The following is a 27,476-nucleotide window of genomic DNA, read 5'->3' on the forward strand; positions in this document are numbered from 1 at the left end:
CCGGGGGCTCACGTGGCCCCGGCGGCCGGGAGCGAGGAGAGCGGCGGGCCATGGCGGGCTCGGGGCTCTGGTTTCCGCTGCTGCTGGCGGCAGCGCTCGCCGGCCGGGCCGCGGCCCTCTGGCCCTGGCCCCAGTACATCCAAACCTCCGAGTCCCACTACGCCATCTTCCCGCACAACTTCCAGTTCCAGTACCACGTCAGTTCGGCCGCGCAGCCGGGCTGCTCCGTCCTCGACGAGGCCTTCCAGCGCTACCGCGACCTCCTCTTCACCTCCCGCTCTTGGCAACCTCCTGAACCCACAAGTGAGTCGGACCTGCCCTGCCTCGTTTCCGGCTCCGAGAGAGCCTGCCCGGGGGCGCCTCCCCAAACCTCCCGAGACGCCCTTCTTTTGGCTTCTGCCCAACCCTGTCGTCTAGTCACAACCCTCTGGTCCCCACTTCCCCCTGCGCCCTTTCTCCAGCTGTCATCTCAGACCCCCCCCCCCCACGTTTAGTCCCCAGCTCCATTCTCTGCTTCACTGAGCTGACTTCTGGAGCCAGGATTTCTCTGGAATCCTGCCCCCCGGGCTCTGTTTCACCAAGAATGCCTGCTACGGGACTGCAGTTCAATCAGGATGTAAACTGCTGAAAATACTGGGCCAGGAGACATCGAAGGTGATCCGTCTGACCGTGTTCAAGTGTCTAGGGTCCCAGTGAGGCTGTGACCGGGGCTGGGTAGAGGACATCAGAGCTGACACCAAAGATTGGCAAGATAAGACATTAGAAATGACTTGACCTGTGCAGAATTACATAAAAAGTGTCTGACACATGGCATGTCCAGTAAATGTTTAAACTGTGAGAGAAATCGGAGAACACTTCCATAGGGAAATGAATTTTGAGTAACCACTTTAAGTGGGGTGGTGGATATAATTGGCCAGGACTGAAAGAGTCTTCCAGGGAGGAAGAAAGGCTTGAGCAGAGGCACAGATGGTTATGATTGAGCTCAAAGTGCTTTGAGGGTGTATGTGATGAGGGTGGGGCTGGGGAGTGGGGAAGAATGAGGTTGGGGGGGAAGTGTGGGATTGAAGTGAAGTCAGGAGTGCTTTGAATATTAGTTTCATCTAAAACAGCAGGGCTGAGCAGTTTTCTTTAAGGTAGTTGCTGAAAATTGTATTTGTGGATTATTTCACAGAAAATTGGTAAGAAGAGTCAGCAACACAAAGGAATAAAATTCTGCTTTCTGGGCTTAAAATTTAGAGTTTTCTTCACACTATTTTGGAATCCGGTTCTCTGGTTATGATGTATAGGTAGTTATGGGGGGAAGCCATATTTATGATTGGGCCATATGGTAACATCATCTTGTACCGTGTTTCAAGTGTGATTAAATTACTTTCACAAATGTTCTCATTTGATTTATAGAATTAAAGGCATTTCATTAAACAGATGGTACTTAGATAATCTAGGGAAAGGAATAGAGTCTCAGTATCAGGGTAGTTCTTAACTGGTAAGATGGATTAGGCTGGGAAGGATAAAAGGCCAGCTATTGTGTGTGGTAGATCACGTAATTCTGTGAATCTTTTATGACAAGTAATGCCTTAGACAAGATTGGCATTCAGAATGTGTTTATTTTGGTATAGAACAGTTAGGGCCTAGCTTGTCCGAAAAAAAAAAAAAAAAAGATCTGTCATCTAATTGGTATGTGCCTCTTCTAGCGCTGGGCACTCTGGAGGTTACAAGAAAAACATGCTCAAAAGTAGACTCAGGGCGCCTAGGTGGTGCAGTTGATTAAGTATCTGACTCTTGGTTTCAGCTCAGGTCGTGATCTCAGGGTCTTGAGATCGAGCCCCACATCGGCCTCCACCTTCAGCGGCAAGTCTGCTTGAGATTCTCTTTCCCTCTCCCTGCCCCTCCCGCTTGTGCCCTCCCTCTCTTTCTCTCTAAAACAAATAAGTCTTAAAAAAAAAGTAGGCTCAAGCTTTGAAGTCCAATTGGGGAAATATGAAGCAAAAGGACACAATGTATTATAAAATGCTTAAAAGATATTAGAATGTTTGCTACTATGGTATAAATTCGGATAATTCATATACATCTAAATTAAGCCATTACCTCCATTGCTGTAGGTCTAGAGTATAAGGAAGAAAATAGAAATGGGGATGATATGTGACAATGGTGTCCTAGTAAATTCCCTAGTGAAAGATTTAGAGACAGATAAAAAAACTAAATAAGATGATTATTTCAATTTGTTTTTGTTTTTAATAGCAAGTGTGAGCTATCTTTTCTTATAGCTGCACAGTTTTTTGCTGGGGCACATTGTCAATTTCTTGCCTCTTTAAGGCATAAACCTCAATCCTTTTCCTGTGGATTACATTTACTGCCCAACCAATACTTCTTTTAGAAATAAAAGAGGTAACTTTTATATTTCTGCATCTTCCTAAATTTCCTCTGCTGTCCCTGAAATAATTGATAAGGGGTGAGACAATGTGTATCAACAAGAGGGTTAGCCAGTTGGATTAGGAGTTCTCTCCCACCTTTGTGGAGTCACTGACAATGAGGACAGCTGAAGAGAGGAGGTTGGATCTGTGGAGCTGATAAAGTTTTTTTTTTTTTAATGTTTTTTATTTATTCATGAGAGTCAGAGAGAGAGAGAGAGAGAAAGAGGCAGAGGCAGAGGGAGAAGCAGGCTCCCCGCCCAGCAGGGAGCCCGACGCGGGACTCGATCCCAGGACCCCGGGATCATGACCTGAGCCGAAGGCAGACGCTCAACCATCTGAGCCACCCAGGCGCCCGAGGTGATAAAGTTTTATATGTGAAGGGTTTTCTGTGATCTGCCTCAAGGTTTATGGATCTATATAATCCATCATCATAGAGAAATGGATTTGCTTTTCTTCCCAATTCCTGGCTATAGTGAAGAAGACCCATTACTGTGTCAACTTCTCTCTTTCATTTCCTTTGCTTCTGTTTTAAGCTTTTGTTATTGCTTAAGCTTCCTTAGCGTTGCACTCAGCCCTGAATCTAGACAATAGTGGTGTGCTATTGATGTCCACTTCTTGAAGGTGATTGGGCTTGGGTATGGTGTAGAGCTTTTTCCTTTGGAAGTGTACGCTCGGATGCAGGAAGTTTGGGTGCTTATCACCTTGGGTATCAGTAAGCAGCCTCCCCTTCTTTTGCAAAGCTTTGGGAGCAAGGGAGATGGCTTACCAGGTACACTATATCTAGCTGAAAAGTTTAACTGTTGTCTTATTTGACCTTGTCCTGGTAGTAACTAGTACTGAGATCCCACGTTAATGGCTTTGGTCTTTGGACTAGAGCCACAGTCCTAGTTTGAGGTAAATTCAGAGTTCTAAGCTCATGTCCCTTTTATATTATTGGAGTTTCAGCCTGTTTGCCATACAAGGTGTCATCACACAGTAGTGGAGCTTTCGGGCTCCTATGAGAAGCTCATGAAAAGCCCTCAGAGAAGCTGTTCTGATGGTGTGGTTATCCCACAGGACACCCCAACTCTGGGCTCCTCCAGCCAAGTGGCAAAACTGACTTCTTAAGAAAAAGGAAGTAGAAGGTGGAAGGAAACTAGCATTTATTGAGTGTCTGGCACTTGCTTTATATTACACCCTTTCATCTTTTTAATAGCTCTGTGAGGTTGGTGTTATCCCCATCCTTCAGAACTGAGACTCACAAAGGCTAAGTAACATGTGCAGGGTTTCACAGCTAGTAGTGGTGGAGCAGAAATTCCAGTCAGGTCTGTTTGTCTACAAAGATTTTGCAATCTTGGGGTGGTCGACTACTCACAAATATTTTCACCAAGCATTATACTGATTAGTGATTTGGAAAACTACTGGCCTTTGGTAGGAGTAAGCCCTGATCATACTTTAGTGTTAATTACCTCAGATAGTAACTTCTAACATCTAATTGCTTAATCATTAGCACTCAAGTTATGAATGTTTTGATCCCGGGCCCATCATTATCAGATTCCAGTAGTGTTTCTGGCCAGCTTCCTTCTTTCCTTCCATCCTTAGTACAAGTAGTATTTACTAAGCAACTATAATTTGTCATTAGCACTTGTCCAAGAATATTAATTGAACTGTCCTTGTCCTTAAAGAATTTATAGTCTCTGGAAGTGGGAATACAGTAAAGTATCAGTAAAGTGATTTTTGCTGGTAAGTACAAGGTACTTTGGGAACATCTGACCCACGTGTGTGTGTTGGGGTGTAGGAGAGGGTACCTTTTGAGAAGGCTTCCATAAAGAGCTGTCCAATCATATTTGAAAGTAGGAGTTGGTGGAATAGGTAGTAATTCACATGGAAAGAACTGCATGTGGGAAAAGCCTTCAGGAAAGAAGCCTTCATGTCATATATTTAAGAAACTCAGTGTCACTGTGGTTGAAGCACACAGATCTAGGGTGGTTCAGCAGGTTAGTTATACAGTACAGAAGCTTGAGAGAATGAGTTGGAATACCCCCAGGGGACAAGAAGGTCCAAAAGGTGACCATGGGAGGGTGTTAAGGTGTTGTTGGATAACTGCTAAGCTAGAATGTGGGTTAGTTCTTCCTCTTGAGTGTTGAAATCACCTAGGATGAAAGCCAACCTTGGAATGGAGAGGAAGACTGGAGACCAGGACCCAAAGTCTTGGGTAGTAAAGAGGTGACCAGGATGTTGCAGTGTTGGTGACAAGGGGAGGCTCGAGATTTTACAACTGAATATCATGAGCCACAGAAAAGAGGTGCTTTTTTCACTTGATGGTAGAGACTAGTTGTCCTGGAAGCAGCTGAAAAGGAGCTGCCTCTCAGAGCAGGTTGTAGGGGAAATAATATTCCTGGGGGGAGCCAGTCTTCAGTTAAGGAGGATGTAGAAGAGACTGAGGATGTTGGTAGTTCAATAACAGGATTCCAGAGGCTTGTGGGGGTGGGTGATATGTAGTCCAGGTGGCTTGGTGGAGGACAAGAAACAACATTTATAGGAATGGGAGTGTGGGTCCAGAACAGAAATGAGCAGAGGCGTCTATATACTGGGCAGCATGACAAAAGATGATAGCGGTATGACATGGTAGGTCCTCCCAACTATAAGACTGCCATGAAAATAAGCTCCGGAGACAAACAAGAGTTCATATACATGGGAGAATTTAATACATGGTCAAGGAAACATTTCTAATCAAAAGTGCAAAGATGTTTAGTCAATAAATATGTAAGGATGACTGGTTATCCATTTGGGAAAAAATAAAATTAAATCTATATCTCATATCAAACACAAAAGTAAATTCCAGGTGGTTAAAGATCTAAAGATAAAAGCCATGCCATAAAACTATTAGAAGTATAGGAAACTGTTTATATGGTCCCAGAGGCAGAGGTGGCCTTTCTAAGCAAGCGGATAAAAGAAACCATAAAGGAAAAGATGAACAAATTTGACTACATAAAAACCAAAGCAAGAGAACCATAAGGTTAAAAAATAAGGACACAGGGCGCCTGGGTGGCTCAGTCGTTAAGTATCTGCCTTCGGCTCAGGTCATGAGCCCAGGGTCCTGGGATCAAGTCCCACATCGGGCTACCTGCTCGGCAGGAAGCCTGCTTCTCCCTCTCCCACTCCCCCTGCTTGTGTTCCTGCTCTCGCTATCTCTCTCTCTGTCAAATAAATAAATAAAATCTTTAAAAAAAAAAAAAAATAAGGACACAATGGGGGAACTATTTGCAGTCTTTTTTTTTTTTTTAAGATTTTATTTATTTGACAGAGCACAATCAGAGGGAGAGAGAGAGAGAGAAGCAGGCTCCCTGCTGAGCAAGGAGCCCGATGTGGGACTCGATCCCAGGACCCTGGGATCATGACCTGGGCCGAAGGCAGCCGCTTAACCAACTGAGCCACCCAGGCGTCCCTTTTTTTCTTTTTTTTTTAAAGATTTTATTTATTTGACAGCACAAGCAGAGGGAGAGAGAGAGAAACTATTTGCAGTCTTAAAAGACAGGTTAAAATCTAAAAAGAGCTCTGTAAATCAAGAAAAAAACTTAAAACGTGCAAAGAGTATGGCCAGTAAAGGGGTACCTGGGTGGCTCAGTCGGTTGAGCGTCTGGTTCTTGATTTCAGCTCAGATCAGGATCTCATGGTCATGAGATTGAGCCCAGAGTCGCTCTGCGCTGGGCGTTGAGCCTGCTTAAGATTCTCTCTCTCCCTTTCCCTCTGCCCCTCCCCACCCTGCTTGCTCCCTTTCTCTTTCAAAAAAAAAAAAAAAATACACACACATACACACACACATATATATGGCCAGTAAATGCGACTGATTTTCAAATTCAGTCATTATATTTAAAAAACAGATTAAAACAGTGGTATATTTCTTTAACAGGCTGGCATAGTTGAAAAAGAATTGAGATAGTCTACTTTTGGAAGGATGTGGAGGGATGGGCTCATGTATGTTGGTTCAGATATAAATCAGTTTTATACTTTTGTTCAAATATAACAGTTTGGAAGAGTAATTTGGCAGTGTCAAAACCAAAAATTTTCATATCTTTGGCCTAGCATTTCTACCTCTAGTAATTTTCCTACAGAAATCTCTCAACCAATGCTTTAAAAAAAAAAATATATATATATATATATATCTGAATGTTTACTAGAGCATTGCTTATAATATCAGAAACTTAGAAGCATTCTATAATGTCCACAAAGAGAAGTTAGGACTTGCCACTTTTTAAAGTATATTTCAAAAATTGAATTCTATTTAGCATTTATAAGTAAAGATACAGATCTATATATATTGACATTAAAAGATCTGCAAATCATTTGGTAAGTGGGGAAAAAGTTACAGACTATTATATATTAGGATCTCATTTTTGCTTTAAAAATAATAAATCTGTGTATTTAGAAAAAAAAATTGAAAGACTGTGCAAAATGTTAACCTAAGTTATCTTTTGGGATCCAGAATTACAGGGAGGTGCTCTCTTGTGGGTGGGGAGAGAGGAAGAGAACAGATTAAGTTTTAAAAGTAGGGGAAAACAAGAAAACTTTTAACTACAACATTTACAAAGAAGGTAGAAGGGAGAACATTGAGGATTCATTTATGGGCTGAATAGATTACACTTCTGAGTGGATATTCGTAGTCTCTAGAGGGTAAAAAGTCTTGGGGCTCGTAGGAGGAGGCACTGTGGTCCAGACTGAATACAGCAGCACTGTGGCGGGGCTCCAGGCTCAGGGGCAGTTGGGTTCTCAGACTCCTACTTTACTGGGATAAGAGGTTTGACAGGGGCGGCCTTGCCTCTTCCCCTAGCCACAACAATGTACTTTTGCATTGGCTGCTTTTCCCCTGTTGGTAGCCTGGCAAACACCATCTCAGGGTTCAAGGTTCTGCTCAGAAATCCTCTCCAAGGTGAAGCATCCCTTCCTTTCTGGAGGTAGCTATAATATCCACCCTTAACCCTAATCACACTGCTTTGTAATTGTTGTTTGTATTTGTCTCTCCTACTAGACTGTGAGCTTCTCAAGGGCAAGGACTGGGCTTGTTTTTATTTTGAACTGCCCCAGCACCTAGCACAGTTCCAGACGTACAGTAAATGCTCAATATATCCTGGTTGGAATGAAGAAATGAGTGGTAAATGAATGATTTCTAGGGCTTTCATTAGACTGAATATGGGGAGAGAAAGCCTGGATATGACAGAGATAAAGGTGGGAGGGGGAGGGGAACAATGTGGACATGGAGAATCGACAGGGCACCAGCCTAGGAGAATACCAGGACACAGCAGGGCAGGATACACCTGAAAGAGCAGGAAGGTGCCTAGGCTGGGTTGACTTTCCTAGTGTCCACTCCAGAAGCCAAACCAATGCCACTTTATAACCAAAACGAATGTTTTCTCCATGCTGCTAAAATCCTGTGAATTAAACACATTGATATGATGGGAATATTTTGGTTCATGGAGGAGCAGGTTGGGTGCAAGGAAAAGCTATTGTGCACTGAGGTAAAGACATATTTTCTGGGTACCCTGATGCAGGAATGGGCGCTCCCTTCCAGAGAGTAGAAAGACCTGAATCTTTGGATTAATGGAGCCACGGTTCTTCAAAGCAGTGCCTGAAAAGGCACTTTCTGTATGCCTGGGGGTCTTCTTACCATTCCCCACCCTAATCCCAGGACTTCACAAATACTAGGTTTGGGCGTATAAAAGTAATCTCTCCATTAACTACTTGCCATTTATGCCTGATTATCATGTAGCACAATCATTATGCATACATAGCATTAAATGTGCATTTTTTAATTCTAGCATCATTCATTTTTTCAGCAAACATTTATTGAATGACTACCGTGTGTCAGGCACTGGAAATACAAAGGCCCTGAGATTGGCCCCTGCTGTTGAGGAACTTACAGCCTCGGTGAGGAGATAGACAAATAAACAGCATATATTAAGATAAGTGTTATGAAAAAATGTATGTATACGTTGTTTCATGATCTACTAGGAAGGTCTCTTAGGAAAGGGTGGGGGAATGACAGAAAAGTTTTATAAAAGGAAGAATCAGCTATTTCATAATTAGGTGAGATGTGGAGGCAATGCAAAGTTTGCTTCACTTGGAGGAAGCAATATGTGCAAAGGAAAGTATGGAGAAAATGTGGCATTTTCAGGATCCTGTAAAGAGTTCATTGTGTTACCGTGAGAATTCCTGCACAGGAGCAGAGAAAAGATCTTCATATTAAAAGCTCACAGAGGACGGTAGATTGAAATGGGGTATATATGGAGGCAGAACAACTGGGGGATTTTTTTTAGTCATTCAGGTGAGAATTTACCAGAGGCTGAATTAAGGCATTGACTCAGTGAGGGTGGGAGGGTGGTAAAGATGTTGAGATAAGGATTTTGTTATAACTAGACTTACTTGGTTGGGTCTTTCTTTTTTAGTGTTGTAATCTCAGTGCTTAGCACAGTGTTTGACACATAGTAGGCCATCGGTAAATATTATGGGGGCGTGAATTTTTCATCTACTCAGAAAGATGAGAGAAGGAAGAGGTTTCTGGTCTGGATAAATCAATAGATGGTACTGTTATCAAACTGAGAGAAGATCAGCCAGGAAGAGGAATGAAGAGTTAGTTCAACTTAGTATTTAAGATTTGAAGGGCTTTTAAGCTATTTGAGTGTAGGCCTATGAGTCTAGAGTCCCAGAAAAAGAGTTGGCATGGAAAGGTAGATTTGTGAATCATCAACCAACTGTGGGGTGGATGACATTGTCCAAGGAGAGTGTAAGTGAAGAGAAAAAGAGAAGCCTAGAGACTTTGGGGAACATTAGCATGTAGGGGCTGGTGAAGGAAGGGGAGAATGAGGAAGCATATTCAAGGAGCTTGAAGGAAAACCAAGAGAGAGACGTGTCCCCTAAGCTAAGGGAGTTTAGTTTCATGAACATCAGGGATGTCTGATGCTGCCAGGAGGTCCCCGAAGAAGTGAGTGGCCACCAGAATATTACCTCTGGGACAGCAGGGATTTTTGTCTGTTTTGATCACCGTGTTGGGACACTCTGTGTCCCCAGCACTTAGAACAGCCTGGCACATAGTAAGCACTCAGTAAATAACTGTTGAATGAATGAATGAAGAATGAATTGGGGTCCCTTGAATGTAGTTGTAGAACCAGAGGACCTTGGTGAAGGCATTTGCAGAGGAGTGGAGGAAAAGGAAGCCATGTTATAGTGGACTAAGGAGTAGATAAGGATGTCAGAAGTGGCTACCAAGAGAGGACTAAGGTTGGCCAACTCCATGAGCACCTGTGTCTGGGCACTGACTAAGCCTTTTACATGCACTGACTCATTTAATCTTCCCAACAGCCCAGTAAGGTAGTTACCAATCACGATCCCCATTTTTTGGGTTAAGAAACTGCAGCACAGAGGGAAAATAACTTGCGCAGGGTCCCACAGCTAGAAGGTGTTGGAACTAAGATTTGAACCCAGGTCTGTATGGCTTTGAAGTTCAGCACCTAACTGCTTAGGCTGCATTTTCTCTGGAGTTTCTTTGGGACCAGAAGACAAAAGAAAGAATCTGTTGGAGATGACATGGAGTTGAAACCAGGAAGACTTGCAAATATTTGAATGCTAGTGGGAAAGGATCAGTAGAAAGAAATAATTGGAAGATTTGGGGGAAAAGGGAAGTCATTTATACAAAAGGAGACTGAGGAGAGATCCAGAGCACAGGTGAAAGGAAACCCCTTCCACCAGGATAGGAGGCAAAGATAAAAACCAGGCGTATGTTGCAGGTGTTTTTGTCAGGGAGGAGAGGGGAAGTAGAGATGGATGGGAGTGCTCTTTTGATTGTCTACTGAGAGTAAGGGTGGTGGTGATCGAGTTACAGACTTGAAGAAAGTGGCTCAAATTTGAAATAGCTCTTGCGGAGAATAGCAGAAAGCAGTGGTGGAGACGGGAGATGTTCAGGGCAGCAGCATCAGGGCCCAGCCAAGATGAGAGACCATGATTTTACAGCAGCCCAATCCTGCTGTTCCATGACATTCTCTCTTCCTTCCAGTAGGATGCAGTAGCCAGGGTAGGTGCACAGAAGGCAGATGTTAATTGATCCACTGGATGCAGCAGAAGAAAAGGACAGGTTGCTGAGAGCCCTGGCTAGGTTGTGTTTGAGGTGATGGATCAGCACACCTAGGCCAGCAGGGAGGGAAGTGAAGATGGGAGAGAACTGAGAACAGAAGAGTAATGGAAGGGTCATAGCACTGGCATCTGGAGGAAGTTCAACAGCAGGACTGTGGTAGAAAAAGGGTCTCAAGAGTTCCATGTCCAGAGCTGACCTGTCTGTGTAGGCTAAATGATGCTGAAAGGGGAGGGCTGCCAAAGGTAACTAGCTTTTTTGTTGTAAACACTTCTGTACTGTTTGAATGTTTTCCCCTTCCTAAATTTAGAAGGTGCAAACTTTTCAGTGAACCAGAGGAAAAGAGCAGGTGTACATGAAAGCAGGGGAATGGGGAAGCAATAGAGATAGGAAGTAATGGTCATGGACTGGGACCTTGGAGCATACTATCTGTGTGTGGAGTCACCAAGTATTACCTCTTTGGAGGAGTAGCCGGAATGTGGTCCTATCTTGCCATTGTTTGCAGGGGAGAAAATAGGAGTCCCGAGACTCGCTCAGCTTAGCAGCAGGAGAACCAGAACCAATCTTTCCTGATTTCCCAACTCAGTGCTCTGTTTGCCATGCTTCTTCCTGAGCACTTGAGGCTTCAGAATTTCCTGTTGTGCCAGCCGGGCTCATTGTGAGTGTGCCATGCCATGCTTCCTACACCTCAGTTCTTCCCAGTGCAGAGCATGTGGGTGCGTGTGGAGGAAGCTGGCCTGTCCCCTGCCTATTTCCTGCTTGCTTCAAGGTAGCAGCTTGGAGGCAGAAAACCACAATGATGATACGCTATTTACATCCTTTTAAATGACCCAGTGCCCCTCCTGTTTTGCCAGTTCTCACATTGCCACCTCCCCCAGACCTTCCCCCTCATGGCTTGTTTAAATAGCAGCCATGACTCTACCTCCTTTATCAGCCCAAACCCAAATGAGTCACTGAGAACGCTTAGGACACAGATTCTTCACCATAAGATTAGAGGGATGAGCCCTTAGTAAGGGCCATTGTTCTAGGGGAAAAAGTCCTTTCATTTTTATTTTCATCAGATCTTGTAAGGAGTCTACAACCCTCCCCCTGAAAAGACTCTGGATTTAGAGGACAGAGTGCAGGTGTGTTTTAGGAAAAAAAATATTAGCAACAACAGAAGTTAGAGTTTTTTTTTATGTTCCAGGCAATAGTTCAGATAAACCTGGTGTTTGTGCAGCCTCTAAATGTCATTAGGACAGTGACTGTGGCAGTTGCACATGGATAGTTGTGATTTCTCCTCAGTTTCGTAGGCTGAGGTCCAGGGAATTAACACTAAAGCTCAGGACTTTGCCCTCTTTTGGATGGCCACCTGGGTAGTATGCAGATGAGCTCTCCACATATTGATATTAGGGCTTTGTGATATATGGGATTGGAGTGGGGGCAAGGTAGCAAGGGATGAGGGCATAGTTTAAGGAAGAATATTCTTTTATAGTTTTCTTCGCTCCTACCCCTCAGTTAAGTCCTCCTTGGTCTTGGGGGTTTGTAGAGATGGCCTGTCTGCTTGGGGAGCTTGGGAGGGCCCTACAGATTCTGCTTTGAGGGTAGTCTCTGCCCTGACAGTCTGTTTGTTCTCTGTTGTTGGAGATGAGTTTTCAGGGTTTAGAATGGAGTTGTGAGTTGGCCTGGCCCAGAGTAGCCTCAAATTCCCTTCTCCCTGCAGGATTTAGGTAGGTATTAGTGTGGGATGCAGGATATTTTCAAGGAGGGGAAAGAATACATTTTGTTCTTGATGATAGAAAAGGGCGCCTTATTGACTTGCTTCTTGGAGAGCCCGAGAGCTGAGATGCGGCCATGTGGTAGTGCTCAGGAAGTTTGAGCAGGCTTTCTGGAAATGGCTCAAGGCTCTTGGGTTACTTCTGCCCTAGAGATGGATAACATTTGGGATCCAGTTTGGTTCTGAATTCTCTCTCCCTGCCTTTTCCCAGGCCATCCTATCCCTGACTTTGTGGTTATAGGAAGTCATGGTTGTGGTGCCAGTGTGGTTCCAGAAAAGAATAGAAAGAAGGAGTTCATTGAGGTCAGGCTTGGGGCAGTATAATCAGAACCACCTTGAAGGTCACAAAGAAGAACCATTAGGTGGATGGGAAGGGATGGTGCATTAGTATTTTGGCTTTGGCTCTGTATGTTTTTGGGGGGGTGGGGTACATCTGAAGAACTATGCTAGATGTTGACTCATACTTAGTGGCTTTCCACTGTTGGGCAGAAGACTGCCTCAGACAGAGAGCCTGTTTGGGAAGAGGGAAGGAAGCAGGATGGGCTGGTAACCATGTACCTTTGCTGGGGCACCAGCTCGATGATCTCAGGCCCCCTTTGCATAGGAGCTCCTCTGGTCATCCGCTTCATCTGCTTGCATCAGCTCCTGGGCTTTTACAAAGCTGGAAACCTTTTACCTGGAGCCCTCCAGAACAGTGCTCCTTCAAGCGAGAGTCTGCACTGAGAGGAGAGGTACACACACCGGAATGTGAAACTATTCCCTTCATCAAAAAAATGTGTTATGAAAAATGTTAGGACTAAACAGGGTGTTTATTCTGACATAATTGATTTACATTCTGGCATTGTATAAGCTTCCTATCTATCAGTACCTTTCCTTTCAACCAGTATTGCAGTTTGCAAGTCAGCAGCTAATCTGCAGACCACGCTTTGAGTAGAAATGCCCTCAAGCTGCCTCTAGTTTAAAAGCAGTTGTCAAAGTATTGGAATCGTGCTTACTGTACCAAACTAGAAGTATAGAGCCCTGGTTACAAAGAACTGCTGCCAGATCATTGATACGTGGGTCAGGGCAGGTTACTGGGGAGAGAGGGCGACACAACCAAAACGAGAAGGTGGAGCAGGTGATGAGGCAGTGGCTGTGCCGAGGGTAGATGCCCTCTCCTCCCTAGATGCCCTCTCCTCCCTAGATGCCCCCTCCTCCCTAGATGCCCTCTCCTCCCGTGCCTCTTCCCACACGCATGCGAGTGGGAGGGGCTAGAGCTAGGGACCTTCCTGTAGGACCTTGATTTTGCCTGTTGCTTCTGGTGGCAGGTCAGCCACACTGAGTTTCCCTGTCCTTTCAGGAAAACAGCATGCACCGGAGAAGAATTCATTGGTTATCCTTGTGGTCACTCCTGGATGTAACCAGCTTCCTTCTTTGGAGTCGGTGGAAAACTGTAAGTACCACCCTGTTCCCTGTTGTAGAGAGCAAGCACTTGTCTGGGGCTGTAACTCGGGTTGGTCTGACCTAAGTTCCCGATGCTAGGCCTACAGCCCTCCAGGACTGTGGAGACCCCGGGTCATCAAGGGCTGAGAGCCACAGAAGGTCAATTTTTCATACGCACTCTAACCAGTGTCTGAAGGTTGGCTGTGGAACGTCACAGTGGCTTTTCACGGAGTCCCACAGGACACTTGCCTTCTGGACTGCGTGTAATTCTGTTGCCGTTTTAGGAGTTTGTACACTTTGCTGATTTTCTTTAAGAGACCCCACTCTGGGGAGAGAAGGAGTTTTTGGTCATAATGTTTTTGGACATAATGACTGAATAAAGTCAAGTCATGAGCCCTGTGATGCCTCCTGTCCTCCCTAAGCAGCAGTATCGGGGAACTTCTCAATCTCCAAAATGAACGTTCAAGTCTTGGCTTCCTCCTCACATTCTTGGATGAAGTAGCTAAATGAAGCCTGGAGACAAAGGGAAAGGAGGGTGATTACAAAGGCTTTGGGAACACTGTAACCTGGCCACATCCTCCAAGCATCCCTGTCCGCCTCATACTTTCAGCTAAGGGCTGGCAGGAACTCATGTTTCTGGAGGGGTAGACTGAACCACAAGGCAGGTGGTACTTTTCTTCTCTAGCCTGACCCTCCTCGTGCATTATCTTCTAGGGCCCACAGAGCCTCTGGGAGACCACCCTCCCACTCTTACCCAAGCCTAGCTGACCTGCAGTTGCTCTGCTCTGGGGATGTCTCCTCTTTGAAAGGAAAAAAAAAAATGTGATCTTACTGTTGTTTTTTAATCCAAGGATTTACACAGGACGTGTGATCTGTAATCTGAGAGTAGAAGTCCTTAACCAATGGAGTCATTCCTGTCGTTTCAGACACCCTGACCATAAATGATGATCATTGTTTCCTCCTCTCTGAGACTGTCTGGGGAGCTCTCCGAGGTAACATGGGGACTGATGCTGGGAGAGAAAGTGAGGGATGAAGTGGGAAGGTTGGCATTGGTGGGTTGGGAGGACAAGACTGGGGGCCCAGCACGTATCCTCAGTGTAGGAAGCTTTCTTTATGCAGACCGATTGGAGTGTTTCCCCATCTCCCTGAAGGGCTTGTTCTCCTTACAGCTGTCTCTGGAAGTTGGCAGGTGTCAGCCCGTGCAATGGTGGCAGCAGCTCTCCTGGGCAGGTGCTCTGGGGAAGCAGTGAGACATCCTGCAGGCTGATGTTCCGGGTGCCAGCAGGGAACAGGCTGCTTGGGACTCTGCCACAAACACTGCCTGTTCAGCTCTCACGAAACACACGTAATTGAAAAGGTTCTTTAAAAAGGAAAACTTGATCACAAGAAATAGATAAATGTCAAAAAGAAGTAAATAGTATAAGTCATGTAGAACTATAGTATTTCAGGAGAAAATTGGAACTTTACTAGCTAACATGTGATGGGCCTCTGCCCTTCCTCTTGGTTTCCTGAAAAGGTATTTGGTCCTTAGATATAGACTTAGCCAAATACCTCTACTACTTTTGCAAAGCCCCTGCTGGTGAATGAGGAGGGAAATTCTCACAGAATTTCAGACCTTGTTTTGGTTCATCTTTGTTCCCTTACCCCTCCTCTCCTCCTCTCCTGTGTTTGGGAGAAACAGGGAGCTGACTCCCTTCTCTGCTCTCTCTATACCTTTTGTGCAGGTGCTGTGATTAGTCAGGTTGGGGCAGGGGGAAATCTGGGACTCCAGAACTCTGGGTGTCAGAATCAAAATAGAAGCCAAAACAATGTAAGAGCAGTCTGCCTCGAAGTAGGTGCCAAGTGACCGCTAAGACCTCAGATTCTTTCATGCTGAAATTTTGGGACTCTGGAAATCCTTCTGCTGCGTTTTCAGAAGAGGGGCTCCAGTTGTTGAGAACATACAACACTCTGGACTCAGCCTGCCTGCCCTTGGGCCTTGCTAGAATCTAGGAGTTTGTGTCCAGTGGACTGGGGCAGTCCTTCTGGGGCCGTTGCTCCCTACCATATCTCAGGTCTCTATAGCTAGTTCCCTTCTCAAGAGGAAAGGTAGATGATTCTTTGTCTTCACGGTCCAGCTGTGGACCCAAGCTCCTTGGAAACTTCAGCTTATGACTACTTTTTCACAATTCAGTCTTGGATAATAGAAGGGGCAGTAGATTGAGGACCCCTTTTTCTCAGCTCCCTTAGCTCCTGATCAGTATTAATTTGGAAAGCCTTAATCCGTGTGAGCTGGTTTGTCCCTGCCTCTGTACTCATAAGCAGACATCTTGGCCTCTCTTAATACTCTTGTGAGTTCAAGGCTTAGGAAATATGGATAAGAGGTATGTGGATTTTGAGGGTTAGTGTGTTCCTAGGAGAGGCACTAAAGTCCCTTACACTGCCACCTCCCAAAATAAAATGCAGAGTAAAAACAGATGTTGGCTTCCTAGTATCCCCTTTGCGTCCGTGTTGAGACTCATCAAGCCTGTACTATATCCACTTTACCATGTGCCCAGGCATTCTCCTCTGTCACGTTAGGAACCTTCCAAATGGGTGCATCTCTTTTCCCACATCCCTAAGCCTTTACTCTCTCTACTTCCCCATAGGTCTGGAGACTTTTAGCCAGCTTGTTTGGAGATCTCCTGAGGGCACGGTGAGTGGGGGCCCTCCGAAAGGGTTCCTTTTATACCTCTGGGGATTTGCTCCAAATGTTGAGAATCCTGGGAATAACTTACTTTGTCTTAGACAGAGTCCTGGTGGCTCATGATGGCCCCAACAAGAGTTAGAAGGAGACATGAGTGGAAACCGGTTTGGTAGATTGGGCCTGTTTGTAATCACTGTAATTTAGTTCCCCTGAGTCATTATTTAGTAATGACCTTGAGACCACACTGCTTTGAAGAAAATAAACAGATTAACAGTGAAAATCCAGAATGTGTAGGCTGAGCAGTGTGTGGGACAGTTATATCTGGCTAGCAGGGGACCGTTACCCTCTGACAGGAGCCTGCTTATGGTCGCCTAAGTTGAGATGTGGGGCATTTGGGGAGATAGTTGCTCTGCAGAACAGTCATAGATTGGCTTTTGAAGGATCAGGAGATTTTTCCTCATTCCCCTCCACCCCCATGGTGAGTTCCCTTTGAATCTTGATATGTTCAATGTTTGGTCCGCACAGTTCTTTATCAACAAGACCGAGATTGAAGACTTTCCCCGCTTCTCTCACCGGGGCTTGTTGTTGGATACGGCTCGCCATTACCTGCCACTGACTAGCATCCTGGACACTCTGGTACCCAGGCCTTAAGGCCATCTTTGCCCTTAGTGTTCGGGGTGATGGGGCAAGGGGTAGACCAGTTGCCATATTCCTAAAGAGTTGCAGAGGGAATGTATGTAACTTCCTGAGCTCCTAGGGAAAATGGAAAAGATGACCCGCTCTAAGACAAAAAAGAAAAAAAAAGGAGTGATTTAAATCTACCCCACTGGCTGCTCTGGATCAATGTCCAGGTTATCTCCAGGAATATAGAAGGTGGTTTGGGGAATTGGCTTCTTTGATCAAGCCAAGCTTATTTTAGCTTAGTTACGGACAAGGTCATAGGAAAGAGATGTTCAAAAGCCATAGCTCAGGATGTTCCTAACTATCTTTTTTTTTTTTTTTTTTAAAGATTTTATTTATTTATTTGAGAGAGAGAATGAGAGAGAGAGAACACATGAGAGGGGATGGGGTCAGAGGGCGAAGCAGATTCCCTGCCGAGCAGGGAGCCCGATGCGGGACTTGATCCAGGGACTCCAGGATCATGACCTGAGCCGAAGGCAGTCGCTTAACCAACTGAGCCACCCAGGCGCCCTGTTCCTAACTATCTTAAGTTTGATGGGCAGTCTTATCTTACAGTTGCTGATCCAACTCATGTGTCTACCTTTTCCTTTGCTCCTCTTCTGGAACCAAAGGAGGGGACACATCCATCAGTCTTGGCTTCTGAGATTTATGGGTTATGGCGCTACTAAATTCAACCATAGACTTCACAGTTTGGATAAATGTTAGTCAGACAACCCAGAACAAATGGCAGTAAGACCTATTAGTCTTCAGGGCATGGTGGTGCTTTTGGAAAACCAGGGTACCACATAGTTGCGGCTGTCCTCTCAATGTGGCTAAAAAAGAGGAGATAATGCCTCTGTCAGACATCTTTGGATGTGCCCTGGGAGAAGAAGAAATGTGCTAGGTCTTCCTTCCCTCTATGGTAAGGCATTCCCTGATGGGAAGATTTGATAGATAGACCCTATAAACATTGATCAGGAAGCTGGTGCAGATTGAGCCTGGTGGGGTATGTGGAGCAGCCTACCAGTCTGCCTACCTTCCCAAGTTTGAGGCCGAAACTGGAGAAGCTCTGATGGGTTCACAGTGTGTGCTCTGATCTACAGGACGTCATGGCATACAATAAATTCAATGTGTTCCACTGGCATCTGGTCGATGACTCTTCTTTCCCATATGACAGCTTCACTTTTCCAGAGCTCACCAGAAAGGTACATCTTAATTTCTCCAAGAGCAAGTTTGTGGGTTGATGTCTGAGCCTGGGCTGTGGCCCTGCTGGCAAGGACACTGGCTCTCATCCTCACCAGCCAGTTTGAGGGACACACTGACTTAGGGGAAGGGCACTGGATTTGGACCAGGAGACCTAAGTTTGAGTCCAAACTTTGCCATTAATTTTCTCTGACAGATAATCTCTCCTGGTCTCATTTTCTTTTTGTTTGTTTATATTCTGCTGCCTGCCTACCTTGTTGTCTTACTGGCATTATGACACTCAGGTAAAGAGTGTCATATGGGAAATTATGCTAGCTTATGGGAAATTATGATAAAGATCCTTGGAGATAGTCCCTGATACCAAAGAGCTGTGGGTAGATTTCCTGATATACAGTGAGTCCTGGAGGCATTTTGAGTATCTTCTACTCTGCTAGCCTTCAGATAATGACATTGTTAAGGGTGTCTTGTGCCTTTCAGGGGTCGTACAATCCTGCCACCCATATCTACACAGCACAGGATGTGAGGGAGGTGATTGAATATGCACGGCTTCGGGGTATCCGTGTGTTGGTAGAGTTTGACACTCCTGGCCACACTCTGTCCTGGGGACCAGGTAAGAATAAAGTCAGATAGGAAGAGTCTACTGATCCCCCTCGGTGGGGCTTCAGGGCATTGACTCTTGGATGCGGCATGCCCCGGCCTTGGTCCCTGGAAGAATGTTTTCCATCAGCTCCTTCCACCTGGGACTTGAGGTAGGCAGAACTTACTTTGGACAAAGGAGGCCACTGCTTACTATTAAACTATGGGCAGATTCTTCTCAGATGTTCTTGTCTTAATGATGCTCTTGCAAGTTTTGCCCTAGAGTGGAAGAAGGGTCTTGCCAGTTTGGCTGGATCAGGCAGTCTCTCTCTGCTGCCTAAAGGCAGTATGAGGAGAGCGGCCTTTGGGAACAAAGGTGAGCCCTGCTGTGTGTCAAGGCTAGAGTGTGTGTGTTGATAGCCGTCTGGCAGTAACCCATCTCTGTCTCTGATTGTGGATATACTTATTTCTTTGTGACTAAAAGCTCATGATCACCAGCGTCTGTGAGTGCCTGATGGTCCCTACCTATGTACATGTAATGTTTATGAACATGATTATCTTACTTTGTGCAGCTTAATGTCCTTAAGTATATGACAGTGTGGGGGTCTATGTATTTGTGACACTTGTGTGGGATTCTCTGTCGGCTTAGGTGTCCCTGGATTATTGACTCCTTGCTACTCTGGGTCTCATCCCTCTGGCACCTTTGGACCAGTGAATCCCATTCTCAACAGTACTTATGAATTCATGAGCACATTTTTTCTGGAGGTCAGCTCTGTCTTCCCGGATTTTTATCTTCACCTTGGAGGAGATGAGGTTGATTTCACCTGCTGGTATGATCCCTTTGATCTTCCCATCCCTGCCTGATGAATTGCTCACTCAGAATAGAGGTTAGCTCCTAAGAGGCTACCTACCTTAGGTGCTCCTCAGGGGCTAACCTCTGAGAACAATCTGTCTCCGTCCAGATGGCTCAGGCCTTGGGCCTTTCCTCTCTCCACCTACATCAGGGCCTTCCCTGATTTTGGCAAGGCTGTGAATGTGAAACTGTCCCTTTTTCCTGTCATATTCTTGATATACTTAGGGAAGAACCAGGTCTGGGAACAGAATTGTCTTGGGAAAGTCCAGGATAGAGAAAAATAATCCCCGCTTTTGTAAAATAGTCTGGTTGAAGGGTCAAGACACAGATGAATTTGACACTAATGTATGAAAGTGTCTAGTCAGTATTAAAGTGTAAGGTCCAAACCTTCAGATCTACTTTGCTCAAAAGAGGCTGATGGGCTTCTCTGAGAAGTGGACATTAGAGCTGGATCTGGGTGAAATAGGCTTTTCTGAGAAGTGGAGGAGGGGGAAAACATTCCAGGAAGAAATGTGAACAAAATGTAAACGTTCTTGGGGGAGGGAGCTGCAGCAGGTAACAGCAACACTTAACATCCAGCTGGAATAAAGAATAAATGAGAAGAGCAGAATATGCCTGAGTGCGGGGGGTTAAACAGGGAAGCCAGAATCCAGTGTGCCAGAGCCCCAGACCAGACCTCAGAGCCACATGCTGGAGACCAGACAGGTTAATATGTGTTCTTGTTGAGAGTTTAAGTTGAAAGCTCTTGGGGTCGAAACTCCTCCTTGCTCAGCCTATGTCAGTGGCCCCCTTCACACAGCTTTGTTCAGCCACACCTGCCATATTTGGGGCCTCTGAGATCCGAAGTTGATTGGTTTTTCAAGTGAAAAAAGAAGTTGTGGGAGGCCAGGTGACTAATCCCCAAGCTTTGGACTTTGAGGATGTTGAAAGAATTAATCTTCATTTTCTCTTGGGATTCAGGAAGTCCAACCCAGATATCCAGGCCTTTATGAAGAAGCAAGGCTTTGGTAATGACTTCAAGGAGCTGGAGTCTTTCTACATACAGACGTGAGGAAGGAAAGAGGGTGGGCGGGGTTTCTTGGGGTTACCTCCTGTGCAGTCCTCCCTTTCCATACCAGGGCCAGGCCCTGCTTGACCACTCTCTAGGCCCTTGGAGGGGTACTTTGTCCTATCTTTTCAACTTTGGAGTAGTCAGTTCCCAACTGGGGAAGACACTGCTCAATCAGGAGCGAGTCCCTAGGCAGCCTCAACCCCTTGAGCACTGGCACCAACAGCCTAGAACCTATTTGAGCTGAGCAGACCCTTTCTTTACTCTCCAGGCTGCTGAACATCGTCTCTGCCTATGGCAAGGGCTATGTGGTGTGGCAGGAGGTGTTTGATAATAAAGTAAAGGTGAGCCAGGGGCAGAGAGAGAAGGAGCCACCTACAGTGCTTCCTTCTGGTCTCTCAGCCCTTCTCTGCCTCTGCACAGACTGGTCCTCCCTGGGTTTGGATTAGGCTTTAATATTCAGAGCACTGAGGGGCCATCTCTCCTTTCCCCTCCAGAAAGGTCACAGAGGTCTAAGCCCTGGGTGTGAGTGTCAGAACATGTGTCTCTCTTCCCTCACCACAAACTGATCAAGAGTTATTTCTGCTGCCGGGTTACTTAGGATTCCTGAGACTGGCGTGCTCGGTTGGCTTTTCCTTTCTGAGTCATAGACTAGGGTCTTCCAGGTTTGGGAGCAGGGCTACTTTCTCCTTCATTGTTGATCAGTTAGGTCCCAGCCTCTTGCCAAATGCAGGGGCTCTGCAGGAACCTTGTCTCATCAGAAACATCTGGAGATTCTTGGACATGGTAGCTCTTGATGAGTCTCCCTTGCTTGTCTCCCACTGCTTGTCTCCCTTAGCTCACAGCCAGTATTACTGTCTCATTCCGGACAAGGAGGCTGCAGAAGGACTGGGGGTGGAGGCAGCAGGGAGGATTCCTAGGGCCTACAGAGTCCTTGGCTTCTGTTCTGTGCTAGGCGCCCAGGGGTTAGGAGTCACAGAGAAATGCTTAGCTGCTTGAGAGCAGAGTGGGCACATATCCCTTGGCCTGGGTTGTTTGTATAAGCACGTGGGCCAGAAATCTCAGCGATGTGCCATTAATTTTCTGACAGGTTCGGCCAGATACAATCATTCAGGTATGGCGAGAAGAGGAGCCGGTACGTTATACGAAGGAGATGGAGCTGATCACCGGAGCTGGCTTCCGCGCCCTGCTCTCTGCCCCCTGGTACCTGAATCATATAACTTATGGCCCTGACTGGAGACAGATCTACATGGTGGAGCCCCTGGAATTTAAAGGTGAAAACAGGGAGCTCTCCTTGCTGACCAGAGGAGGCTGGGCTGGTGCACAGAGCGGGAGACAGGAGGGTCTGGGCTAGACCTTTCAGGTGAGATGAGATATGAGCTCTCTGGAGAGGGGCCTACATTAGGAAGGTGGTTGGGGGGAAACCCTAGGGTTACCTCCCCCCCCCCCCCCCACCAGCAGCGGCCTGTTGGTCCTTGTTTCCCCTTAGGTAGCCCTCAGCAGAAGGCTCTCGTGATTGGTGGAGAGGCCTGTATGTGGGGGGAGTACGTGGACAGCACCAATCTGGCCCCCAGACTCTGGTAAGGGCTTCCTGAGGATGTGGGTGGTTGAGCTTCTGGGCATGGGTTCTTCCTTATAGACTCGCTCCTGTCTAGTCGCCCCCAGACAAGTGCCCTCCTTCCAGGCCTGAGAAAGAAGGAGCTGTACATTTTGAGAGCACCTGCTGCTACTGTCAATAACAGTTCATGATCCCTTTACAACTTACTCTGGTTCCATATCTCTGGGAGAGGATGGGAGTGGGATCATGATCCACCTCTTAATGAAGATGGAGCTGAGCCCTAGAAGTCCCCAGGAGCCCCCCAGCCAGGTTGTCGCTCTGAATGACCTTGGCCCTGAGTGCAGGGTGCCTAAATAAGAGGCAGCAGCCTGTGAGTGTCCGGCTCCCTTAAAGGGAGCCAACCTGGTGCGTGACCCTTCCCTCTAGGCCCAGGGCAGGGGCTGTTGCTGAGAGGCTGTGGAGCAACAAGTTGGTGACTAGCCTGGACTTTGCCTTTAAACGTTTGACACAATTCCGCTGTGAGCTCCTAAGGTAAGCAAGCAGGCCGTGTTGGGGCCTTCCCACAGTGGGTGGGCGGATTGAGGACTTACAGGAAAAACAATAGCGAATGCTGACAGAGGCTTACTTTGTGGCAGGCACTGTGCTGAGCCCTTTATGGGCCTTATTTCATTGAATCTTAACCATAACTCTGGAAGGTAGGCAGTTTTATCCTCCCTTTAGAGATAGGCAGCTGAGGCACAGAGAAGTTAATGTAAAGCCCCAAATCACTCAGAACCAGAATTTGATCCAAGCCAACTTCAAAGTCTATGCTCTTAGCCATGGCCATGCTTTTATGGGCTCTCCTGGCACCCATGCAACTGTTGGGGATGGGCCTGCATAAGGTGGTCATTTCACTGATTTATTCATCGACTAAGTCTTGAGGACCTGGAGGACGCAGCCTAGTGCAGGCCTGAGAGCCAGCCGTGGCAAGGTCTAGGCCTCAACTGTGGGTAATTCACCGGGCGACTGAGCTAGTTCTCTACCAGCCCTACGCACCTTGCTCGTTTGAATAATAAAGAAGGCATGCCCAGGGGTCCCCTATGGAGACTGGTCACATCCTGGAACTTGTGAGGCTAAACGGGATTTCATGTCCACACCCCGTGCGTGAACAGGACAGCACGTTGGTCCCCCGCCGCCACTGCATTTACAGCATTTGAGCCATTATAGGGGGGCTCGGTGGGCCAAGAGCACTGGGCACCCCTAGGCATCAGCTCTTTTCTGAAGGTGCTGCGTTATTTGGGACTCGGGTACAGAGGCGGGTTAGAAAGAGGTGTCCCCCCAAATTCCCGGATGTCCCTGTAGGGCGCCTGTTCAGAATGCAGATTCTTGCCAACACGTGAGCCCAGGCCAAGTAAGAATCTCTGGAAATGAGATCCCTGAGTAATTCTGGTATACAGTGGCAGTTCAAGATGCACTGGGGGAGTGGAAGGGGAGACTGCTGGTTGTGGTAGAGGTGTTGCGGGGGCCTTGGACTGACCCTGTCTCAGTGGCTCATCTCGCCCTGTTTCTTCATGTCCTCTTGCAGGCGAGGTGTCCAGGCCCAGCCCCTCAGTGTAGGCTACTGTGAACAGGAGTTTGAACAAACCTGAGCAAGCAGCCCCAGGCACTGAGGAGGGTGCTGGCCCTAGGAGATTGGGAGTGGGGCCAGGCTTCCACTGCATCCCGGCCGGGGGACGGAGCCCCTTGCCCACGTGCCCCTGTGCACGGAGAAAAGGGGGCCAGTGTTGGCACTAGCATCCAATAAAGAGCGATGTGGCATTTTTCCATAATGAATATGGATTACCTGTGTAAGAGAAATGTGACTGGCCCTGGGGTAGGGAGCTGCCTGCCCTGGCCTTCTGCTCCTGAGAGCGACAGGGCGCAGCAGCCCAGCCAGGCTGGGATCAGTGTCGGCCCCTGGAGGAATCTCAAAAGTTGACAGCTGGGAATGAAACCCTGCGCAGCCTCTGAGCTGTGTGACGCCTCTCCCACCCCCGACACTTAGTCTAACCACATACCCCCATGCTCAGTCTGCTCACTTCCCTTCCCTCCAAGTGCAGAGGTCACTTAGGCCTCCAAGGCTTCTGTGTATGGAAGAAGGCATTATAGTAGCCCCAGGAAGTTCTGGGGAGTGGCAAGGGCTCCAGACCCAACCTAGTTACAGAGCAGCCCTCCCCCATGCATACTCACACACTTCCTTCCCCTGGAGCTTTTCTTCTGCTTTGGGTTTCTTGTTAGTTCAGTTTCGTGCAACCGTTATTTTAATAATATTGAACATACATTGTGGTCTTGACACTGTGTTAGGTGTTGCATTTGAAGGATTTGGTCCCAAGAGGCCCTGGTCCACTCCCCAATATGCCAGCAACTTCCACCCACCTCCTCCCATCCATTTGCAGCCCAATAGCATCTTCTCAAAGACTTGATGGCTCAGCCGAAGCCATGAGGGGACAGCCCCTGAGGGCCGGGAGGTGGGCAAGTGGCTCTGGTAGAGGGTCTTTGCACATGTGACCCGCTTTGCCTAGGAAGAAATGACTCACTGTTGGGCCAGACTGCCCCTTGGTGGTTTCGTGTTCAGAACCAATGATGCAGGGGTGCCTGGGGGGCTCAGTCGTTAAGCGTCTGCCGTGGGCTCAGGTCATGATCCCAGGGTCCTGGGGTCGAGCCCCGCGTCGGGCTCCCTGCTCCACGGGAAGCCTGCTCCTCCCTCTGCCACTCCCCCTGCTTGTGTTCCCTCTCTCACTGTGTCTCTCTCTGTCAAATAAATAAATAAAATCTTTAAAAAAAAAAAAAAAAAGCAGCAGCAGCAACGATGCAGTCCAGAGGCTGGGCCAACAGTAGGCAGCAGCTGTTCTAGATGAGGATTTCTTTGACGATGATTTAATCCTTTTACCTGGTCCTGGGTTGCAAGGGCAATGGAGAAGTCTCAGACATTTCTTTCAGAAGGTTTCTAGTCTGGTGGACACAGAAACTTGGGGAAGACAGGCTGAGAAGGGGTCTGAGTAGAATTTGGTCCGTAAACGACATCTTTCGGTCCCTTTATCACGCTCCCGTGGGGACCTGGTTGGAGGTATACCAGCCCTGCCTTCTTGTGCTGTTTTTACAGGGACAGGGTGGGCATCTTCTGTCTGCAGAATCCTCTTGGGGACAGGGTCTCCATACAGCCCAGGTGAGCCCAGCCCAGGGCTCTGGCCTGGAGAGATACAAGCTAAGCCTCTACCATCTGCGCTACCAAAGGAGCCCCCTTACCTGGGACCCTGAAATGCTGCTCACTTTAATTGCCCCTGCTTCCTTCCTGATCAGAACTGTTACTTTTTGAGATAATGTGAAGTAAAAAGATCAGACACTTAGGTTGTCTCAGTCAAGTCAATGAAGGAAGAGGCCATGAAACACTGTTGCAGCAGTACATTTCTATGATTTCTTATTCCTATTATAAACATTTTCTGTAATGTTACTATTTTTACAATTAAAAAAAATTCGTGTGGCCCAGTCAAGACTTTCACTTGTGGGATGTGCTGTTCCCCAACCTCCACCATTGCTCCCTTGGGCCCCCTGATCACGAGCACATTGACCTGAAGATCCTCATCAGACCTGGAACCTCTGGGGGGTCAGAGGCAGTGCCAGGCAGCTGCCCAGTCTGTTCCAGTGCCCAGAACCACTGCTTCTCCATCTCCCCTTTTACTTGGGCTGTGCATTCAGTGCCCACCCTGCACCGGGCCGGCGGCCTCCAGCTGCTCATGTTCCTTGTGCACCACCAGGGGGCGAGGAAGGGCCCCGATGATTTCCTGATTCTTCATCTTAGCGCAGAGGCCGTGTTGCTCTCTTACGGATCTTAGTAAAAGCAGGCCTAATGGGGATACAAGTAAAGGAGTGAATGGAGGCTGGGAGGACATGCAGCGTCCCCTCTCCTGGGTAGGAGTTGAGATCAAGTGCCAGCTAGCCCACGCCCTTGGAATCTAGGTGCACCTCAGTGCATTAGCATAGGGATGGGAAAGCGGAGGACCTGACAGCACGGGAACAGCAGGGGCTTCAGAAAGCCCAATGATAATGGCAAAGGGTGAAAAGGGGTTCTGTGGGTATAGACTGACTGAATTTGTACTGATGTACATATACACACACGGTGGCAGCATTGCTGCTCTCTAAAGTTTAGGTTTTTATAGTTTTGTCAACATCACTTGTAAGATTAATCAATACAGGCCATGACAATTGTGTTTCATATACTTTTTTTTCCCCACTAAGAAAGAAAATAAGTAGGAACTGGGTACTTTGTCTGTTAAAATCATTCTGTATTTTTTCTTATAAATAAATAAACTCTGAAAATTTGAAAATTAGTATCCTTTTATTCCAACTGTTAATAAATAAATGTATACATAAATACATATTAACCAGTTTCAGTGAAATGTTTACTTGTTGAATTTTTTCATTACTATTCACTCTGTATATAAATCTTTACAGTCCTCACGGTTGTTTTTAAAAATCCTTTTTGCAAAAAAAAAAAAAAAAATCCTTTTTGCAGCAGTCCGTGTGTGTGTGTGTTTTCCTGCATTTTTCAGAGATTTTTAAAGTGAAAAAGTCTGTGAGTCTTGCTTATTTTCACAATAATTACTGTACTCTAACCACATCCATGTTATGTCTTCTCTACCACAGTAACTACTTATATTTTTTCATGATTTCAAATGTTTCAAGCAAATGGAAAAGTGTAGAGAATAAAATAATAAACACAGTATAACCACCACCCAAATTTACCACATCTCAGTAGTTATATTTGCTTCAGATTTTTTTAAAAGAGATGAGATGTTATATATGTCCCCTTTGCCAGTCCCTTCCCAAAATAACCACTTTCTAGAATTTATTTTAAATCTCATTTTCTTTGGAGTATCTGATACTTAGCTGTGATTTTTCTTCATTGTTAATAATTTTTTTATAGCTCACTTTATAGCAAATTAGGGATATTTTAGAAGGCACCCCCAAAAGAGGAGACAGAGAGAGAGAGAGTGTTTGTGTGTGTGTGTGTGTGTGTGTGTGTGTGTGTGTGTGTATGTGTGTACCAGCCGGCAGGCAGACACGGGCTGGGAAGAGGGGCATCTCTGCTGTGCTGGGGTGCTGCTGAATGTAAGAGAAAGCATGTTGGAGGTATCTGGATAATCTATTATAAAAGAGAAGATGTTGAACATAGGAATTTTGAGAGAACTATGTGGATGTTTAGAC

The 27,476-nt window shown here is 46.5% G+C and overlaps 1 protein-coding gene across 4 annotated transcripts; it reads left to right on the forward strand.

Annotated features, from left to right (window-relative positions):
• HEXA (hexosaminidase subunit alpha) lies at nt 1-26,596 on the forward strand. 4 transcript variants are annotated; one of them, XM_036095212.2, is made up of 14 exons: nt 1-303; nt 13,608-13,700; nt 14,617-14,682; nt 16,318-16,364; nt 16,881-16,991; nt 18,119-18,220; nt 18,696-18,828; nt 19,444-19,624; nt 20,608-20,694; nt 20,967-21,039; nt 21,786-21,969; nt 22,185-22,275; nt 22,680-22,784; nt 25,375-26,596. In XM_036095212.2, the coding sequence occupies exons 1-14, from the start codon at nt 51-53 to the stop codon at nt 25,439-25,441; spliced, it is 1,593 nt and encodes a 530-aa protein (XP_035951105.1). In that variant the 5' UTR covers nt 1-50; the 3' UTR covers nt 25,442-26,596. The 4 variants fall into 4 exon arrangements, 2 of the variants coding, with proteins under 2 accessions (XP_035951105.1, XP_035951106.1); XM_036095213.2 differs by lacking the exon at nt 25,375-26,596 and adding an exon at nt 23,818-24,061; XR_013450414.1 differs by lacking the exon at nt 22,185-22,275.
• The last annotated feature ends 880 nt before the right edge of the window (nt 26,597-27,476 follow it).

The sequence above is a fragment of the Halichoerus grypus genome, chromosome 8, assembly GCF_964656455.1.
Source record: "Halichoerus grypus chromosome 8, mHalGry1.hap1.1, whole genome shotgun sequence".
In the NCBI taxonomy this organism is placed as follows: Eukaryota; Metazoa; Chordata; class Mammalia; order Carnivora; family Phocidae; genus Halichoerus; species Halichoerus grypus.

What these genes read in the sequence shown, in the direction of transcription:
- HEXA (XM_036095212.2), top strand. Translation starts at nt 51, where the DNA reads ATGGCGGGCTCGGGGCTCTGGTTTCCGCTGCTGCTGGCGGCAGCGCTC. An exon ending in TTTGGAGTCGGTGGAAAACT is followed by an intron (nt 13,701 to 14,616) that starts GTAAGTACCACC and finishes CTGTCGTTTCAG; the next exon opens with ACACCCTGACCATAAATGAT. An exon ending in TTCCGCTGTGAGCTCCTAAG is followed by an intron (nt 22,785 to 25,374) that starts GTAAGCAAGCAG and finishes CTGTTTTTACAG; the next exon opens with GGACAGGGTGGGCATCTTCT.